This window comes from Petaurus breviceps, unplaced genomic scaffold (genome assembly GCF_028583685.1).
Source record: "Petaurus breviceps papuanus isolate PSGF00001 unplaced genomic scaffold, PetGlider_PUasm1.0 90881, whole genome shotgun sequence".
Taxonomy (NCBI): Eukaryota; Metazoa; Chordata; class Mammalia; order Diprotodontia; family Petauridae; genus Petaurus; species Petaurus breviceps.
Window position 1 is genome coordinate 12,496,461 of NW_027187369.1, and position 18,492 is coordinate 12,514,952.

At 47.6% G+C, this 18,492-nt stretch overlaps 1 protein-coding gene across 4 annotated transcripts in view; it reads right to left on the reverse strand.

Moving 5' to 3' along the window:
* Nucleotides 1–364: 364 nt before the first annotated feature.
* Nucleotides 365–18,492, reverse strand: part of ARHGEF6 (Rac/Cdc42 guanine nucleotide exchange factor 6) — a 115,298-nt gene continuing 97,170 nt past the window's right edge. For 2 of the 4 annotated variants that reach the window (XM_069074152.1, XM_069074151.1), the window contains 10 exons: nt 18,041–18,127; nt 16,104–16,182; nt 14,050–14,333; nt 12,882–13,007; nt 11,056–11,076; nt 9,742–9,835; nt 7,742–7,837; nt 6,253–6,352; nt 4,165–4,219; nt 365–3,142 (listed from right to left, as the gene is read on the reverse strand). In XM_069074152.1, the coding sequence (XP_068930253.1) occupies nt 3,002–3,142; nt 4,165–4,219; nt 6,253–6,352; nt 7,742–7,837; nt 9,742–9,835; nt 11,056–11,076; nt 12,882–13,007; nt 14,050–14,333; nt 16,104–16,182; nt 18,041–18,127 (1,083 nt within the window). In that variant the 3' untranslated portion in view covers nt 365–3,001. The remainder of the gene's footprint in view (nt 3,143–4,164; nt 4,220–6,252; nt 6,353–7,741; nt 7,838–9,741; nt 9,836–11,055; nt 11,077–12,881; nt 13,008–14,049; nt 14,334–16,103; nt 16,183–18,040; nt 18,128–18,492) is intronic. The other 2 variants (XM_069074154.1, XM_069074153.1) reach the window with 2 other exon arrangements.

Genomic DNA, 18,492 nt, shown 5'->3' on the forward strand with positions numbered 1-18,492 from the left:
TGGTTAGATATGCTGAAGGTGGGACTCTCACTCGGGTCCAGACAGGCTGGATAAGAACTCTGGCATGCTTTGAGCTCACTTTTATTTTCCAGGATGAGAAAACCAAGGTTCAGAGTAGTGATTTCTCTCAAATCACACAGCTAAAAAATGATGGTGTCAGGACTGGAAACTAGGTCTTTGGGCTCCTTGATGAAGCTGTAAAGGCAACATCAGTCCTTCTGAACTCTTCCTTCAGACCAACAGAGGTCCACACTCATGAAAAACTACCAAGACAGCCTGATTGTAAGATACTCGGCTCCATCCCCCACCCTTCCTCTTTACCCACAGCAAGCAGACAATAAAGAAGAGTGAGCACACATAAAAATTTCATTTATAAGGCATTGTCATCCTTCTTTATTGATTGAAAATGTCAATTTAAAAAGTGTTCAAAATAAAAACAGGTTAGAAAACTGGGTTTGCATAAGAGAAATGACAGGAAATTAGCCTACCCTGGGAGAAGGTGAATGGAGCCGCCTCCTCACAGTTAGGTAGCAATTGGGAGGATAACGGGACCAGAGAATTTACAAAAGCATTGTAAACAACGCAAATATGGAACCTGTGCTGTGGATTTCACATGGCTTCATTTCCTCGCTCTTGTTATTTGGCTTGTAACAGCAACAGCCATGCTTGGTATGGGTTCCGTTAGCCGAAGTACCATGCTTCTCCCATCAGGGGCTCAGAGGCCTCTTAAGCAGGCGTCTATAGAGCTCAGCATTGGCAAATTGGTTTTCAGCACGGTCTGCTTTCCTACCGTGACTATAATCCATTTGAGTTCCTTATGTTACTAAGAGTTTCCCACTGATCTTCTTCACATCGTTCAGTAACTTCGGAGGGGACAATTCAAGAGGCCCGGATTTGATTTGGGATGATGTCTGAGCTCCTTGATATGTGAAGATCATAGCTCATCAGAAGTCTAGAGCAGGGCTTCTTCAACTTTTTCCATTTGGGACCCCTTCAGGGCTTCTTAAACTGTGGGTCGTGATCCGCAGTTTAAGAAGTGCTGGTCTAGAGTAAGAAGAGACCTCAAAGTCCAATCCCCTCATTTTATAGACAAAAAGGAGGCCAAGAGAGGTCACTTCAATTTACTAGGCCTCAGTTTCCCTATCTGAAAAATGAGAGAGCTGAGCTCCCTTTAGAAGGCAACGGTGCCTCTCTCAAAAAGTCTCTCCTGGCCCTTCAGCCCTGGGAGGGAACAAAAGGCAAGGCAGAGGCTGCCCCAGATGAGTTTAGCTAGGTGACAGGGGTGGGTGGCTTGCTCCCAGCATTCCTTTGGCTGGACCACTTCCTGAGAGTAGTACTTCCCCTGGGGGGCAGCAAGCAAAAAGCCACGTACCATACTGTGTAGCAGCAGGGACTAGAGACCACCAAGTACCAGGGCGGGGAGGAGAGGGTGGCCAGTTTGGGGAGCAAAGCATTTCAAGTTGGAATTTGGGTGTTTTTAAAACAGCATTTGCATAAACTGACATTTCATCAGTATTCATAGGAAATACATCTGGAGAACTTTTTTTTTGTTTATTTTTCTTTTGTTTTTCAATCTAATGCCCCTTTTTTTCCATCCCTCAAAAGGGATCTGTCCCGTGCTGGTCAAACTTCACCTGCCTTTGGGACTTCCTAATTATCTACCACACATTCTTTCCTAAATTGTGCTGAATGATGCCTGGGATCTGCTGACTATTCTAAGGCCATGAGCTGCAGTTATGTTTGGCTTGCTGAGATCCTAACAAAGTTATTGAGAAAAAGAGGGGAGCCTGATCAGCAGACCAGTCAGCTCCAACCAGGCCCCACTTGTGGTTGGGCAAACATTGACCTTCCTGGAGAAAGCAGATTCCTGTAAATTATTTTGAAAGGCCCTCTCTTGAGGGAGTCAGGGGGACTGCTCCAACTCTTGCCACAGCCTATAAGTGGGTCAAAGCAAAATTAATATCTCCTGTTAGAAGCCAGCCTCTTCTTCTCTTGGTGGAGACTTTGAGATGCTCCAGGGATGGGAGGCTGGAATCTCAAACCAGGAAGCCAGAAGAGCTCATGGTCTGACTACGGGAAGGGGTGTGAGCAAAAGCATGTTCCAACCAGAATGACATACTGTTAGGTATGGTGAAGTCAAAGAACTGGGGAAATGCAAAACGTCTACATCTACGGTGCTCTAGCTAGAGAAGCTGCCACGATGTCGTCATGAAACGCTAGAAATAGCCTGCCGGCATTACGGCTTGGTGTTTGTGGCAATGATAAAAGCTCCTGCTCCACTGGGTTAAATCAAGCATGTCAATTCGACTAACACAAAAGCAACGAAAGGGCTACTGAGTCTTCTGCACTATCTTGCTAGAAAATTAAAGGAAAAAAAACTAATTTGTGTACATGATTGGGGGGTAGTTTAGACAGGGTGCCACTTCCTACATGAGGCTTTTCTTGATTCCTCACCCACCCCCCTCAGTCATTAGGATGCCCCCAATGACTCCAGATTGGTATTGACTGGTGGTGTTAACTACTCCCTGAGTAGAGCCTAAGTTTGCTGAGAGCAGGAGTCATTTTGTTTTTGTCTCTGTGTCTCTGGCACTGAGCACAGAGCCTGGTGCGTAGTGGGGGCTGATAGATGCTTCTTGAATGAATGAATGGGGGGCTTCACGACCAAAGCTCCTGGGAGGAAGAAGTGGGTGTTACAGCCTCTCTCACTGGACACTACTTGGCAGCTTCTCTGAGAGTAGCTGAATAGGAGATGGGATGAACTGTGAACCTAGGGCCATTTGTTGACCCCTCTTATTACAATAATTCTTATTGGTTTCATTTCCTTATTGAATGGAAGGTTATTTCCACTACAAATTCCTTTTTTTTCCCTATAACAGAAAACAGCCAAATACACAGAAAGCAGACAAGGTGAAGAGCAGAGTAAGTCAAAGGGTCTGATTTGCCTTTCCCGGAGATCCCAAGTCGCACCTGAGTGAGCACCGGCAGCATGCGTGGGACAGCCTCAAGCCAGGAGGGGCGCCTTGCCGCCCGACTCTGCCCTCATGCACTCATCTGTTTGCTTCAACAGCCTCCTGACCAACTTTTCCAAGTCTTTCCTGGACTTCAATTCTTCTTCTAGGCATTGCTTCATTTTTTTATTCTCCTAAGTGGGCAAAAACAAAAACAAAAAGTCAAGAAAAAGTCTATTCTGGAGAAAAGCAAACAAAGTCACAGAATCCAGGGTTGGAAGTCAAAAGAAGACAGTTATTAACCAGGGCCAGCCCCAAAGTGCGGTATCATTCACAGCCTGATATGGGGTGGGAGGAGAGAATCTGGGGAGGGGTAGAAGCTTCGTATGAAACCAAACAAGACCCACCCCAAAGCCTATTGCTGTGTAGGACCCCAGTCACAAAGTAAGTACACATAGCCTAGTATACAGGTGGGGAAACTGCGACCTCAAGGCCACATGTGGCATTCTAGGTCCTCGGGTGTGGCCTTTTGACAGAGTCCAAGCTTTATAGAACAAATCCTTTTATTTAGGGGATTTGTTCTGTGAAGTTTGGATTCAGTCAATGGGACATACCTGAGGACCTAGAGGGCCACTTGTGGCCTTGAGGCCGAGAGTTCCCCACCCTGGCCTAGGAGGTAAGACTACTGGGCCATGGCCAAGCCATGATGATATTTCTCAGTTCCAGACAAGACCTAGGTTATGTTAAGAGTGAAAGGGGGAAATATTTCCACTCTCTATGTGCCCCCCTGCCACTTTCCTCTGGCACCCCAAATCTGTCTTAGTTCTTCAGTTTCCAACTCAAGACTCAAAGTGAAGCCCATTCATTGTGGAATGGTGGCTAATGGGAAGAACCAATACATGAATTATGATTGTGTTCACACATCCATTGTTGGGAGTAATCACTGCCTCCTTAACATAAGTGCTGTCTGCAAGAGACAGGAACATGAGTCTTGGCCATAAATCACAACTCCATAAGTCATGGAGTCAAGCCTTAGGGACTCCACTTGGAAGTGCAAAGCATGAATTCCAACCCTAGACTGACGTCTTTGGGCAAGGCAGATAATCCTCAGAAGCAAAAACTTAACAGCTTTAACAACAAACACATAAAGAAAAGCATGACTATTCACTGACTCACTGCCCTTGGCCTCAGGTTTGGTCTTTACACATTCTCTTACCTGCTTTAATTCCTTGACTTCATCCTTCAGTGCATAAACAGTGTCAACAAGGCTTCTGGGAAATAAACACAGAACAGAGGTCAGGAGTCAGCATGTGGGTAGTTAATGACCCAAGTTTATAAAGGTATTTACCTTTATAAAAACCCAGATCCTAGAGGGTATGGTATTTCATTCTCTAGACAGTCTCAGATCATAAACCATTTGAGATGAAAACATATCCTTGGAGATTATCTAACTCAACCATTTAATTTTACATATAAGGAAACTGAGGCCCAGAGAGGGAAAGCAGATCACCCAAGATCACACAGCAAAGCAGTGGCAGAGCCAGGATTTAGAAGTGGCATCTCCTGGGTTGGCAGGGTATTTCAGTAGTACTGCTCACAGGGGAAATTAGGTAAGTATTTCATAGTCTTAGAAGTAAATTACAGCCAGGTAGCACAGTGAGTAAGAGCACCGGCTCCAGTGTTGGGATGTGACCTGGGGATCGAATCCGGGCTCAGACATTTAGCACCCACCCAGAAACACCTGGCCGTGTAACCTTCTGCAAGTTACTTAACCCCAATTGCTTTAAAAAAAAAAGTAAATTACAGCTGTGAACATTCATTCAAACCCTGTGTCATTCCACTCCTGTTCTGCAAATCCCACCATTTTTATTATGTTCTTTATAGTCTCAGACTATGCAGCAGGACAAGGGACCTCACCATAATGTCTAGGCCCCTTCCCCAAACTGACCTGTCAGTCAGGTCACTGACCTCCCCTCCCCAGCCTGACATCTCTTTCCACCTAGTGTCTCTCCTTTTGTTTCCTATCTTCTTGTTTCTGATACAAATCCATCTCTCAACTCCAGGCCTTTGCTCTGGCTGTGCCCCCTGCCTGGAATGCTCTCCTTTGGAAAACGCTGCAAAGATCATGTAGGTGATGAAAGGCAGGTCTGAAATGGTAGGAATTGAAGCTGCCTGGCCTAGAGTAGCAGAGGGGCCAGGACAGGCCAGCCAGAACAGCCCAGACAGCGGGCAGGCCACAGGGCTCCCAGTGAAAGCCTCAGGGGAGACAAAAGACCCACTCTTCCACCTTGGCACTTTTGCCAGGGACCACCTAGCTTCTTTACCCTGATCAGAAGGCTCTGGCTGCTAGGAGAACAGGAAGAACATAAGCAGACAGTCTCACTGTGTGTCTTTGGGGGAGGCCTAAGGTCTACCTTGTGTAAAACAAGGGGACTGAACTGCATCTCTGGGCCCCTTCTAGTTCTACCTTTCTAGGATTTCCCCCAAAAAGACATTTTGCCCCTTAAATAAAAGAGTGGAGTCCCTAAAAGCCACTCAATAACTGGACAGTCCAACTTCTGACTCCCCACACTCATAATTTGGCTGAAGCATAGTATGGACGGGAATGTCTCCTTTCAAAGCACACAATGCTGGCTACTGTCATGAGAAGCCAGCCTGAGGAAGAACTGTGCCACGGAGGGCAGCCCCTAACTCAACCCTCCCTTCCACCACTGATTCCAACTACAAAGTAATTGTGTTTAGCAGAGGCCCCCAAGGACTTCATAAGCCTGACTCATGTATGACTGCTCACACATCCTCTGGGATGGCCAGGCCGCCATGATTCTCCTTATGGCCTGAGTCTGGGACAGGCCTTAGGGGAGAACTGCCAGACAGTAGGCTCTGTGCTCAGTGGAGGGCTTCAAAGCAAGTGGAAGATGGGGGACAAAGATGCCACCACACTCCCAGGAGGGTTCAATTTCTCCCACATGTAAACAAGCCCAGTACAAGCTAGGACACAACAAGGATAGCTAGACATTTTCCTCCCTGGCCCCAGCAAGAATTTCGGGAAATTTAGAACTAGAAGAAACCTCAGTGGCCATCTAGTCTGCCCTACTGATTTCTCATTGGAGGAAAACACAGGCCTCCAAAGCACCCCAGGGCACACAGGCAGCAAGCAGCAGGTTTGAGACCCCAAATCCCTCGCTCTTCCTAGCACACAACACTTCACAACCCCCTTTCTAGGTAGCATGATCAGGCACACGAGCAGCTGGAAGGCCTTTCCAAGCCCCACACAAAAAAATCAGGGGTCTTCCATTCAACTTACTTTTCCTCTATAACTGTCTGCCCATTGCTTCTGGTCTCCTCCACAATAATTTTCTCTTCCTCTGGGAGTAAGACCTGGGGGATGGAGTCCTTGCGGGCACCTGGGAAGGAGGAAAAGGAGCAAGTGCATCAGCTGAAATGCTGTGCAGAAAGCCAAGTCCCTTCTGCTATTCCTAAACATGAGATCTGGGGCAGGAGCGGGCAGGATATAGCGCACAGGGCAATGTGCCCAGGAACACCTAAATGATGCATTGTCTCAGAGGACTGTGAAGTCCACACATTACATCTTCTTCAAAGGGCACAGCTGTACTTCCCATCTTTGAACAGAGGGGTGGGGGGCCACAGGTGCAGAATAGGGCATGCCTTGTCAGACATGGATAAGTTATTGGTTTGCTTTTCTTAACTGAACTCCTTTGTTACAAGGAAGGGTTCCACTGTGACACTGGGGAACTCACTGAAGTGACAGCAGCGCAAGAAAAGAGTATCAAGAAAACAATCTCCCCCCAGTAAAAAAAAAACAACAACAAAGAGGATGGTGGATGGGAAGGTCACTTGCTATTACAAGAGGCTGCTACCTCATCTGCAACCAATCATATTTAACCCCAACTACATGCTCGGCCTCTTCAGACCTCTCAGCCAGAGAAGCCACAAGAGAAAACTTTACCAAATACCTGTTAGCATTTGCTCACGTGCTTTCCTAGACTAGAAGTGCCAGGAAGGCAAGGGACCATCCTTCTCACTGACCTTTGGCTCTCCCCAAGTGCCTAGCACAGTGCAATGCCCAGAGTGGGTGCAGGACCAGTATTTTATGGCTCTTACACTGCTATGGCTTTGAGGAACAAGAACCCTTGAAAAACAACCTAAGTGGGAATTGAAAGAGTGGTTGACTGACTTTGGCCAATGCCACTGGCCCCCGGTCATCGTCAGGCCAAAAGCCAGTGCTCCTTGATTCTTGCCCTTTCTCCAACAGCACTTGCATAAGAGGTACTATTTCCATATTTTCAGAACAGCTCTAAAGCCAGGTTTGATCAAGCCTCGTTCTCGAAAATATGCATCTGATCAAAGATAGTATTTTAACTTCCTTTCCAAATGTGCCTAGAAGATGAGATTAGCATCTGTTCACAGATACAGGCACTCTCTGGGCTCTTTAATTCCTAACAAGAGCTGGTGAGGGTAGCTGCATACTTCAAAGAAAGAGCACTCAAAAAAAAACTTGGGGTTTTTTTCTTTTTCATTTTTATCACCTCCAGTTTTTGCACTCTTTTGCCTCTCTCTCTAGGTGGAGCTGAGCAATGCATAAACAAAGGGCTGAGTTGCTACAACAGCCTTATCTTCAAGATCCAGTCCTGCGTGTAGTCTGCACTACTCCTGTTTCCTGACTACTGCTTCAGTCACACTATGTACCCAGTGACATGGCTCTGCATCTCGGGAGAGGCAGTCATCATGGAGAAGCAAGCAAGGGATATGTCCCTGGAGGGAGAAACACCTACCTGAGCCATGGCTTTGCTGAAGGCCTGCACTGGCACTGGTGCAGTAGGCCTCAATCACTCTCAGAATCTGGGCATCTTCTTCCAGGGCTGCTGTACCTGGCAGGGGAAGAGTAGCAATCACTTTGCAAATGCCCCTCCAAAGGAGTACTGGGCCTAAGCCATGGGGGTACTGTCCCTCTGGCCAATGGGAACAAAGGAGAACCCACCAGCACATAGCCAGACCTTCCCCTTTCCCTTAAGACCCCAGCAGAAGGGAAAACATTTCTCATCACAGGAGCCTCACAGGACTATAGAGAGAATGGACAGGGACCTCAGAAGTCATTTAAGTATATCCCATTCCTCTGTTATTTTACAGAAGAAAATACTGAAGCCCAGGGAGGTCACAGGATCACAGATCTTTAACTGGAAGTCATACAGTCTAGCCCCCTCATTTTACAGATGAGGAAACAGGTCCAAAATCACACAGGTAGTAAATTACAGAAGTAGGATTTGAATTCCTCGTCCCAGTGCTCTTTCTGCTGTACCATGGCCTCCTTTAAATGACAGCTCCAAGGTCACCTCCCCCCATTTCACTACATCCATCTTTCAGCCCAACAGCACAACCCCTGCCTCACCTGCCCCCCCCCAGCTTCCCTCTCAGGCATCATCATACAGTAGGAGCTGCAAGAGCAATGGCCATGCCTGGGCTTTCAGTGTCTGGCTGTATCACGTTCCTATTTCACCAATCTCTAGCCACCATGCTCAACTCTGTAGGGGATGCTATATGTGGACCTACTGTGTAAGACTTGGGCTTGGCCATATGCACTGATGCTACTTACAACATTAACATGAAAGCTAGCATTTCTATAGTGCTCTATGGTTTGCAAATCATTTTACATATATCCTGTCATTCATTTGATCTCTTCACCAACCCATTTCACAGATGAGGAAACCAAGGTTGAGAGAGATGAGCAGACTTGCCCAGGATCACCTAGCATCAGAGGCAGGATTTGAACCCAGACCTTCCAGAACTCAAGTCCAGCACTCTAGCCATTATGCTACACAGCCTCTAAAGTCCCCAAGAAGAGAAATGGCTCGCCTGAGGCAGTAAGGCTGGGAGTCAAGATTTGAATGCCATACTCTGACTCCAAATCCCATTGTCTCCCATTACGGTTTCACTTTCGAGACCCACAGTTTAAAAGGTGCTGAAGGGGTCATAAGCAGAAAACGGTTAAGAATCCCCCCATTTCACAGCTGAGGAGCCTGAGGACAAGGAAGGCCTCAGTGCTTTAGCTTAGGGTCGTTGGGAAATAGGCTCAACAAGTCCAACTCCCTCCCCTTTTACAGAGGAAGGAAGAAACTGAGGCCCAGAGAAAAGAAGTGATTTGGCCAAGGTCACATATATCAGAAGTAGGAGTTGAACTCAGGCCTCCCTGAATCCAAGTCAAGAACTCCAGGCACTATGCCATGCCCACTCCCATAACACTTCACAGAATTTTCATGGGACTGCCTTGATGAGCTCTCCACACATGCACTGCACACTGTCCAATACTAGTATTGCAGTGACATCCATACTTTTCTCTAAAGAGGCAAGTAGGTGGCAGGCCCATGGATAGAGCACTAGTGCAAATCTAGCCTCAGATACACCCTAGCTGTGTGACCCTGGGCAAGTCACTTTAACGTCTGCCTGCCTCAGCTTCCCCATTTATAAAACAGGAATAATAACAACACCTACTTCCCAGGGTTGCTGTGAGGATCAGTTGAGATGGCATTTGTAAAGCCCTTAGCACAGTGCCTGGTACACAGCAGGCACCATATAGACATTTATTCCTTTCCTCTTCTCCTTCTCCCCCTCACATTCAAAAGTGCTTTTGAACACCCTGCTTCTTCCACCAGTATATGGCCATGCCCACTCTTTGGTTCTACTCATTCCTAGAGCTGTAGGTATGAGTGGGCACAAGTGGCATTACTCAGAACTGAGGATCCCTAGGCCACGTTGCCCGCCCACCCACAGCACTTACTTTTCCTAATGACATATTCTTCCTCCGACGCTTTTCTCTCCGTTTTTCTTTTATGGAGAAATTTTTTCATTGTTTTAGGGCTCTTGCTGGAATCCTGTGAGGGACAGAATGTTCCTGATGTACTAATTCCTCCCAAAAAAGCAGAACCCAAGGTCAAAAAGACAAATTCGTGCAAAGAGAAGGCCCCTGCCTGCATTTGCCTAGTTATCTGCATTAGGGCGGGATAGCTTGAAGCCACTGAGGAGGGAGGCCACCCACATTCTCTCCCAGCACTCGCCAGGGAGAGCACCCAGGAGGATGGCTAAAGAAGCCCCAAGAAAGCAATGCCCCTCAGGTCCCCTGAAGATGCCACTTGCAAATTAAGAGGAATGGGAAGACTCCCCAGGAGACTCATGTCTGTTGTTGTTACCAGAGGCCTGGATTCGGGGTTATCAGGAAGGTTAGTCCCCATGCCAAGATGGAGAAACTGAGGCTTCACTGCTTTGAGGCTAAGTGACTTCCACCAATGTGTCAGAGACAGGAGCTGAATAAAAAGCTTCTTAGTGCATAGCATTGGCTTCTGGTGGCCCGATCAACATTTCTCCAAACTTTCTCAAAGTGACTGAATGTACCATATCAGGCCAAATTCTGAAGAGGCACCTCCCATGCCGGTAGGCAGAAAAGCAACAGATTTTCAGGTATGACTCATAAGTTGAAATCAGAAACTGGCACAAAGTAGATACAAAGGGTTTGTCCATCATCACATAGGAAGAAATCAATTTGGATCCAAGAGCTGGAAGGGACCTGGAGGTCAATGAACTCAAAGTCCTGTCCCCTGTATATCATCAGTCCTGTCTCTGACACTTACTATGACCTTGGTTGGCAAGTCCCAAGAGTTCTAGATGAGTTGCCAATCTGTACTGGTGGAGGAAGTTTACACACAGGGAGATCCCTACCCTGATGAAATAACAGGTTCAGTCACAGCTTTCCTTCCACCCCAACTCAACCCCCTCCCACCATCATTAAATTATGTGCTACCTTTGAAAGGTCCAAAAGACCCCATTTTCTCCCTGAGCCACAGTTAACCCTTTCTGACTTGAAAACAATGAGGGGAAGGGGAAGGGGGAGAAGGGAATGCCATGCAGCAGTTCTAGGACCATTGAGCAAGCGGCCATGGGCCAGATTAGCACAGATCTCCCAAGTACTCACCATGGTGGGCTTACATTCTCAAGTACTGACAGAGGGGAAGCGCTTTGTGCATTGGGAGGAGGTATATAGTAGGGCAGGGCAAGCATTAGGTCACAGTAAGGCCGCAGGGACACTTGCTACCCTTACCTTTAAGATATAAGACATCCTCTAAAAAGGGATATGTAAAGAAAGAGAAGAAAAGCGTGAGAAAGGTTGATGGTTACACCAGCCAAGTCCATTGCGCAATCATCGTAAACCACCAAGGGAATGTTAGTGCTGCCCTTAGCCCCTCAGGAATGGACACTGCCATCCTCACAGCTTTCCCCTGTTAGTTTTCCATTGAAAATCATGCACTAGCCCAATGAATGCAGCTCCGTGCAGAATCCCAGATGTTGAAGACATAACCCACTCCCTCCAGCAGGGGGACAAAAAGGCTCATGCCTGAAGTTTTAATGGATTAGTTGTGTGCAGAGGGATTTGGGGGTCTTTACCTTACCCAGAACCTAACCATTTTACCACTGATGTGCCTGGCCCCTCCAAAGATGCCTGCCCATCCCATGTGACTCCTGCCCATGCTCTCTCCCATTTTAATGGTTTAACAGACACAGAATACTTCAAAGTGAGACTGCTGGGAAACATAGGGCCGTTGTGCTCAGGTCATCTTCAAAAAAGGACCCCTGGATGATTTGGGGGAAGCCAGAGCACATGGAGTGTTTCTCAGTCCTCATCCTGAGGACCCACGCAAACTGAAGAGTCAACTCGGGTTCTGGCTTTGGAAAAGAGATCAGTGAGTCCTAGGGGGGCCCTGTTTTTTTTTCTGATCTTTTCTGCTGAGTTCAGAAGCCACTCATTTGGCAAGGCAGCCAAATGTCTGTTCTTCCATGGAAGTGGCGTGGAGTGGAGCCACCACCCAGAAGGACACTTTCCCTCACCCCCCCACCCCAAGAAGGCTGCTTCCAGCTGACAAAAACAGGTGCACTCAACACTGAATCAGACCTGGAAAAGGAACTTTTACTCGTGATTGAGCATCTTTTCTGAAATCGGAAACCAAGACTAGAAACAGGTCAAGGAAATAGGCTCCGATGGGCTGGAAAAGGTAAAAACTGAACACAGTTACGTCAGCTGGTGACTGGGGTTTCCTGGCTATGAACGGAACAGGAACAGGAGGTAGAAATTCCCACATCCCCCAAGCCCAGCAGGCTCTTGGGTTTAACTTTAAGAGGCTCCCTTCCCCCTTCTTTTCTTCTGCAAGAGCCCTCTCCTTGCCTCCTGCAGTACATTGGGCCTTGATTTCCCAATTCTGACCTTCTCACTTCTGGCCTTCCCATCTGAATGTACTTTAATGCTTTGCTATCTCCAAGGAGGTGACTCAGGACCCCCTCCCCTCCCCCGAGTCTTCGTGTTTGGAGCTAAGAAACAGTTGCTGACAAGCAAGAATGCTGAAAGGAGGCTCAGAGGAGCAATCCAGCCCCACTCAAGGAAATTGAGGCCTAGAGAGGGGAGAGGACTAGCCCAAAGTCACATTGCTTGTGGGTGGCAAAGACAAGATCTGAACCCAAGTTTCCTGAGCTCAAATTAACACCCTTTTTCACCATCCTATGCTGCCTCTGTTTCTTATTTGAGACTTGGGGGTGAGCTGTCCAGCATCATGAATTACAAAGATCACTTTAAAGTTTGATAGTTCATTAAAGATCCCAAGTAGGTTTGCAGTTGGAAGTCCTTGCACTTAGCACCTAAGTACCAACAAAATAAACAGGGCACACAAAATTGGAGCCTGGGCTGTGGAGATCGACGGCCTGCAGGGAAGTCAGTAAATCTAACAGAGGACATGATGAGCTACCACTTGGGCTCTAGAAAAGTGTCTGGGATCCCAAAACTGTTGGTCCATCCCCCAGATGACCCTCTGGCAAAAGGAAACAGCCCTGAAACTCCCTTCTCCACACTAAGAAATAGCCCACTCATAGTAAGATTACCTCTTTGTAACCTAGAGCTGCTGAAGGTCTAAGAGGAGGTGCGGGTCTGAGACAACTTAAGCTCCAGGGTTTTTGAATTGGGGGAGGCTCCAGGGCTCCTCGAGGTTGTCCGGCAGCGCTAGAAGACTGGGAAAATGGCTCATGAGATGCTGGCATTCTGCCATGTCAACACTACCGTAGGTACATGGGGAGAGAACAAGTCATAGGCACAGAACAGAGAACAGCAAGGCTGCAGAGAGCCAGAGAGAGCATCTAGTCTACCGCCAGCCCCCATCTCATTTTTCAGGTGGGGAAACAGAGGCCCAGAATTAGGAAGTGCTTGCCCAGGGTGGTTTTGTTGGCTCTACCACACTGGCCCAGTCCATCCCAGAAAAAGGAAAGGGGAAGATGAGTCACCCCTTATATGGGTGAGAGAATGACCTCCTTGAGTTGCATCATTAAATTTTCCCATCCCAGATTATGGGATTGCTTTATCATGTGGACAGTATTAAATGTTTTCTCAAAGCTTAAGTTAATTTTTTTTAAAGATTTCAGGCAGGTTCTATTTCCTGGGGTAAGAAAACAGAATCGATATGGGGAATGTTGGCCTTGTGAGTCTGACTGCTGAGGCCCCTCCTCACAGCCTCTCATTTGGTAGAGAAATCATCCCACTAAGCTGGATTTGGGGGCATCAGAACTTGGAGTGATCTTTCATCACTTTTTGATTCCCTTTGAACTCTCTACTCAAGGATGGACTACTGAACAAAAGAATCAATGAGAGGGGTAGCCAGGGTAAGGCAGCAGGGGCTGTGCTACAAGCACTTAGAATTTCTGGGCAAAGGAGGAAGTAAGGAGAAGCACCCAAGGTGGAACAAGAATATAATGTTCCAAAACTGGCTTGGCTACCTGCTATGAGCTTGGGCAAGTTGCTTAACTCTGCTAAGTCTCAGTTTCCTCCTCTGTAAAATGGGCCTAATAAGTGATAGCTACTCCCAAGCAGAAACTCCTGTTGGAAACCATGAGCTGTTAGCCACTGTTACAGGATATTCTAGCTACAGGTAACCAAACTACAAGGCTCTAAGAACTAGTGCCTACATTGCTACTGTGGGCTGGTCATTAGCGGGTCTCACAGTCTATGTTAGGAAGATTCCTGCCTGCCGAAAATCAGTATAAGGTGCAATATACAAACACAGGCCACATGCTGGCGGCTTTTCAGAAGTCTTCGACACACAGGGCGACACACGGGACTTGCCGTGGAAGCAGAGAGCCTTGTTGATACCTGGACCTCATCAGACTCCCCAGGGGCAGGGGCAGAACCTAGCCCAGTGCTTACAGACGGGGCACTCCACGACTGGGTTTTCACAAGCACGCTGCCCACACCAGTGCCCCTGATCAGTCTGAGCAGGTGATCCAGCCACTCCTGGAGATCCTGGCTGCTGGAACAGAACACCGTCATCCTCTCAAACAGGGGGCCTGTGAGGGAGAGGACATGGAAGGTGAGGCAGCCTTGCTGCTGGCCCCACTACAAGTGACCGATGACCCTCTGCTTTGAAGGAGTCATGTGGGGATGACTTAAGTCCATGAATCCCTGCCCACTGCTCTTACAGGGCAACAGCCACAGCTACTGGAGATCTAGAAAGGAAAGTCTTTGGCACTGCCAAAAGGTTCCACGTCCAAAACTGCACTCATTTTATCCGTGAGGACAACATTAAAGAAGAGACTTGACCATCTGCTTTGGTCCTGTACCCTAGAGACCGTGGGGCCTTTCCACCCGACCTGCAGCTGAAAACTCCCCATTAGAATGTGAGCTCTGTGAGGGCAGGGGCTGCCTGACTCTTCTGTTGGCATCACCAGTGTTAGCACAGTGGTTGGTACATAGTAGGTGCACAATAAATGCTGCATTCACTTAACCTTCATTCATAAGTTCTCCTAAAGGAATGTATTGTAGGTCACAGAAACAGCCTCATTACTTTCCAGCCACATCTTATATTTTGTTCCTTACACCCCTTCAAGGAGACAGTGAAATGTTAACAGAAAACATCTCTCTGGATCACAGATTTAGATGTTTTTTCGGTTGTTGTTCAGATTGATGATTTCATCAGTTTAGAGAAGTCCTAGTGTGGAAATTCCTTCCACAGACTGACACCTTGTCTGTTGTTTCTACCTGAGGCCCTGGAAGCTGAAGGGGCTCACCCATGGTCATGCAGTTTATATACGCCCAAGGTGGGACTCAAACCCAGGGTTTCTTGATGCTGAGGCCAGCTCTCCATGCTATCTCTTAGAGTTTTAATTGTTTTGGTATAGGAAATATCTAGTACGGAAACATCTGCCACCAATCTAGTCCAAACACTATTCTGCAACATGGGGCCTCAGAGACTTGCCTTGGCCTCAGAGAGGTTAAGTGCTTTACCCAGGGTCACACAGCTAGTCTGAGGCAGGATGGGAATCCAGATGTTTCAGCTTTTTCCACCATTAAAAAGCCTCCAGATGAGCCTAAAATTCTATGATTCGGCAGACTTAACCCCCCCAGGGAGTCCATTCCACTGTAAGAACAGTTCTCACTGCTACACAATTTTTCCTTCCTGCAGGCCTCCTCCTTCCCATCTCTTCCTACCACACCCCCCACTCCCCACCACAGGACATGTTTTTTAGACAAAATCAAATCTTGCATTCTCCTAGGCTGAGTGAGAACCCAGCCTATCCACAGCCTGCTTTTGCTTCCTGCTCCCAGATTTTGGGGCCTTTTAAGGCCTTCCACCTGAAGATGGAAGGCAGGAGGGAAAGGACAGGAAGCTGCCATCGGTCACCTTTGTTCTACCTCAGTAGCTCTTAATTAAGTTCAACAAACAGTTACAAAGCACCTACCTTGCACTGTGCGCTCTGCAAAGTACAGAGGGTCCAATGAATGAATGAATCAATGAAAAAGCATTTTTCAAGTGCACACTATGCACCAAACACCATGCTAAGTGCTGGAGATACAAACGGGGGAAAACCCAACAACCCCAGAGTCCCTGACCTCAAGGAGCTTATTATCTGATGCAGGATCCAAATGAGGACACAGGAGACGGCCAAACTAAGCCAGAGGCCTGAGAGATCCCTGCTCTCACTGGGCCAGGAGTGGGAAGGCTACCCCTGAGGGAGATCCTAGTGATCAGAAGGGGAGGGACCTTTGACTTCACTCCTCTCCCATCCCCAACCGCCATCCCCACCCTTTCAATGGCAGAGGAGCCAACAGGTACCAACCTGCTATTTCAAACGAAAAGTCACTGCCTTCACTTTCATCCAGTCTTGTTAGCATCATTCCTGAAACCGGGAGTTTTCCCTGCCAGAACGAGAAGGGGTTGCTGATGATTTCAGATCTCCGAGGGCCCACTCATTCTCATTAGGATTTCTGACTTTCTCAGGAGCTGACTGCTGAGTTTTTCGTGCAAGGGTCACGGGATCACAGATGTGGAGCTGAAAGGGGCCTCAGAGACCAACTAGGCCAGCCCGTTTACTTCAGAGATGAGGGATCTAAGGCCCAGAGAGGCAGACTTGCCCAAGATCACACAGCTCTGCGGGGGCAAGGATGACATGGAGACATGGGCCTTCATAAAGCCATGCCGCTTGTCTTTCGTTTATCAAACGTGAATTTTAACTTGCTTAAAGACAGGAAGAAATGGGGAGATTGCCTGTGAGAGGCTATTAATTAGTCTTCATTTCATTTTGGAATGTCTGTCACCTCTTCTTAATGTACTGGTCACAATTTGGGGAAGCAGAGCTAGAACTCCCAGGAGTGACTGAGGCCTGTCTGGAGAATCTGAGCTGAGAGGAAGAGGTGGCGCATGATGCTTATGACTTCTTATTACTTCTTCCCATGGTAAACCTGAGCAATCTCATTCCCTGGCCCAGGGTTCGGGCTGCCACTCGCCAGGGCACAATGCCATCCTGCCCCTTTCCTGGGGCTGCCTTCTCCCACTGAAAGGGACGGCCAGGCTGGGCTCAGGGAGGGGGGATCCTGGTTACAGTCAGCTTGGTCATAGCTCTTCCCTGTTCCTAGCCTTCCTCACACACCATTTTCCATCAGTTCAGAAATTCCCCTTCATGCTAGAATGCTCCCTCTCACATTCCTTCCACCTTCTGGTGGTCCCTGAACCTGCCTTTTTCCTGAAGGCCCACACTGTTCTTGGTGCCTTCTTCCAGGCTTACTGCTTCTTCTCTCCCACCCCCAGATGCAAAGAGCCAGGGGAACTGGCATCTCCTTGCTGCCCAAGGCTAATTTTCAACCTTCCCTCTGCTAGCATCACTCAGCAACCATTTCTCCTCCTTCCAGGTTCACCCCATGTCATCCAGGGCCTGACTGCTATCATTTATGGACCTTTGAGACATTCTCCCTCCACTCCACAAAATTTAGTAACTGGATCACAGTCTTCTCCACTATAGCTCCTATCCCCTTTCTACCACTCTGGTTCCCCAATTCCTCAACCTCCCCAATTTCCATGACCTCTCTCTCCAATCTATTTCAACCACACACAGGAGTGGACATACCTTGCGGACAGGAGTGGACATAAGACTTGGCCCCTAGCTTAATTTGCTCCAGGTGCCAGAATTCCTAATTAGTCATTCCTGCAAGTCAGGATGGTCTGAGGCCTACCTACCAGGTGCCAGTAACTTTGAGTTCTGGATGTTTCTAGGGCCCTGAAAGAACTGAGATTACAGACCAAAGGAACTCTTACTTTTTAAAAAGTCTAACAAGGTTCCTGAAGTGCACAGCTTGGAGAGTCTAATTAGGCAGGGTGGCTATCATTAAGATGACCTTTCTCTTTTCTAAATGTCAATGATGTGAGGTGAGCAAGTGCTGATGCTAATACTGTCTAGACACCCCCTTAGACCTCCGGTATGGACGCCTAGCATGACAGCCAGAGCAGAGAGCACACAGGATGCGATCATTAGGAGGAAACGAAATATGCCTTGAATTAAGGCCTCTCTGCCCTTATGGGATGCATCTAACAATTAAGGAAGTCAAGCCCAGGTGTGTGGGCGGGCAGGCAAGAGCTCTGCACTGTCAGACTACCACCACTCTAGCATGATGACAACATCGATGATGACAGAGGGTTAGCACATATAGAGTAAGGGCACCTGAAGAGAGATGCTGGCTCCATCAGGGTCCTGCTTGGAAGCCAAATCAACCATCCACTGACCTGATAGATGAAGCCACTCATCCGAGGACTTGCTGATACCATAAGCAAAACACTCGGAAATAACAAGAAATATCTTTCTTCTTTCTCCTAGAATAGAGGGAGGGGACAGAGAGAGAGAAAAAACCATGAAGTTCAGAAAACAGGTATGGTTTCTTAAGAAGGCCTAGAATTCAAAAGGGAATGCAGCGAGTGCACCAGGTGCTGGTTCTGGAGTGAGGAAGCTCTAAGTTCAAATGTGGACTCAGGCACTTGCTGGCTGTGTGACCCTGGGCAAGTCACTTCATCCTGTCTGCCTCAGTTTCCTTAACTGCAAATAATAGCACCTACCTCACAGAGTTGTGAAGACCAAATGAGATAACATTTAGAAAATGTTTTACAAACCTTAGAGCGCTATACAGATATCAGTTATTAAAAATATACATGTGTGCATACATAAGTATATATACACAGGC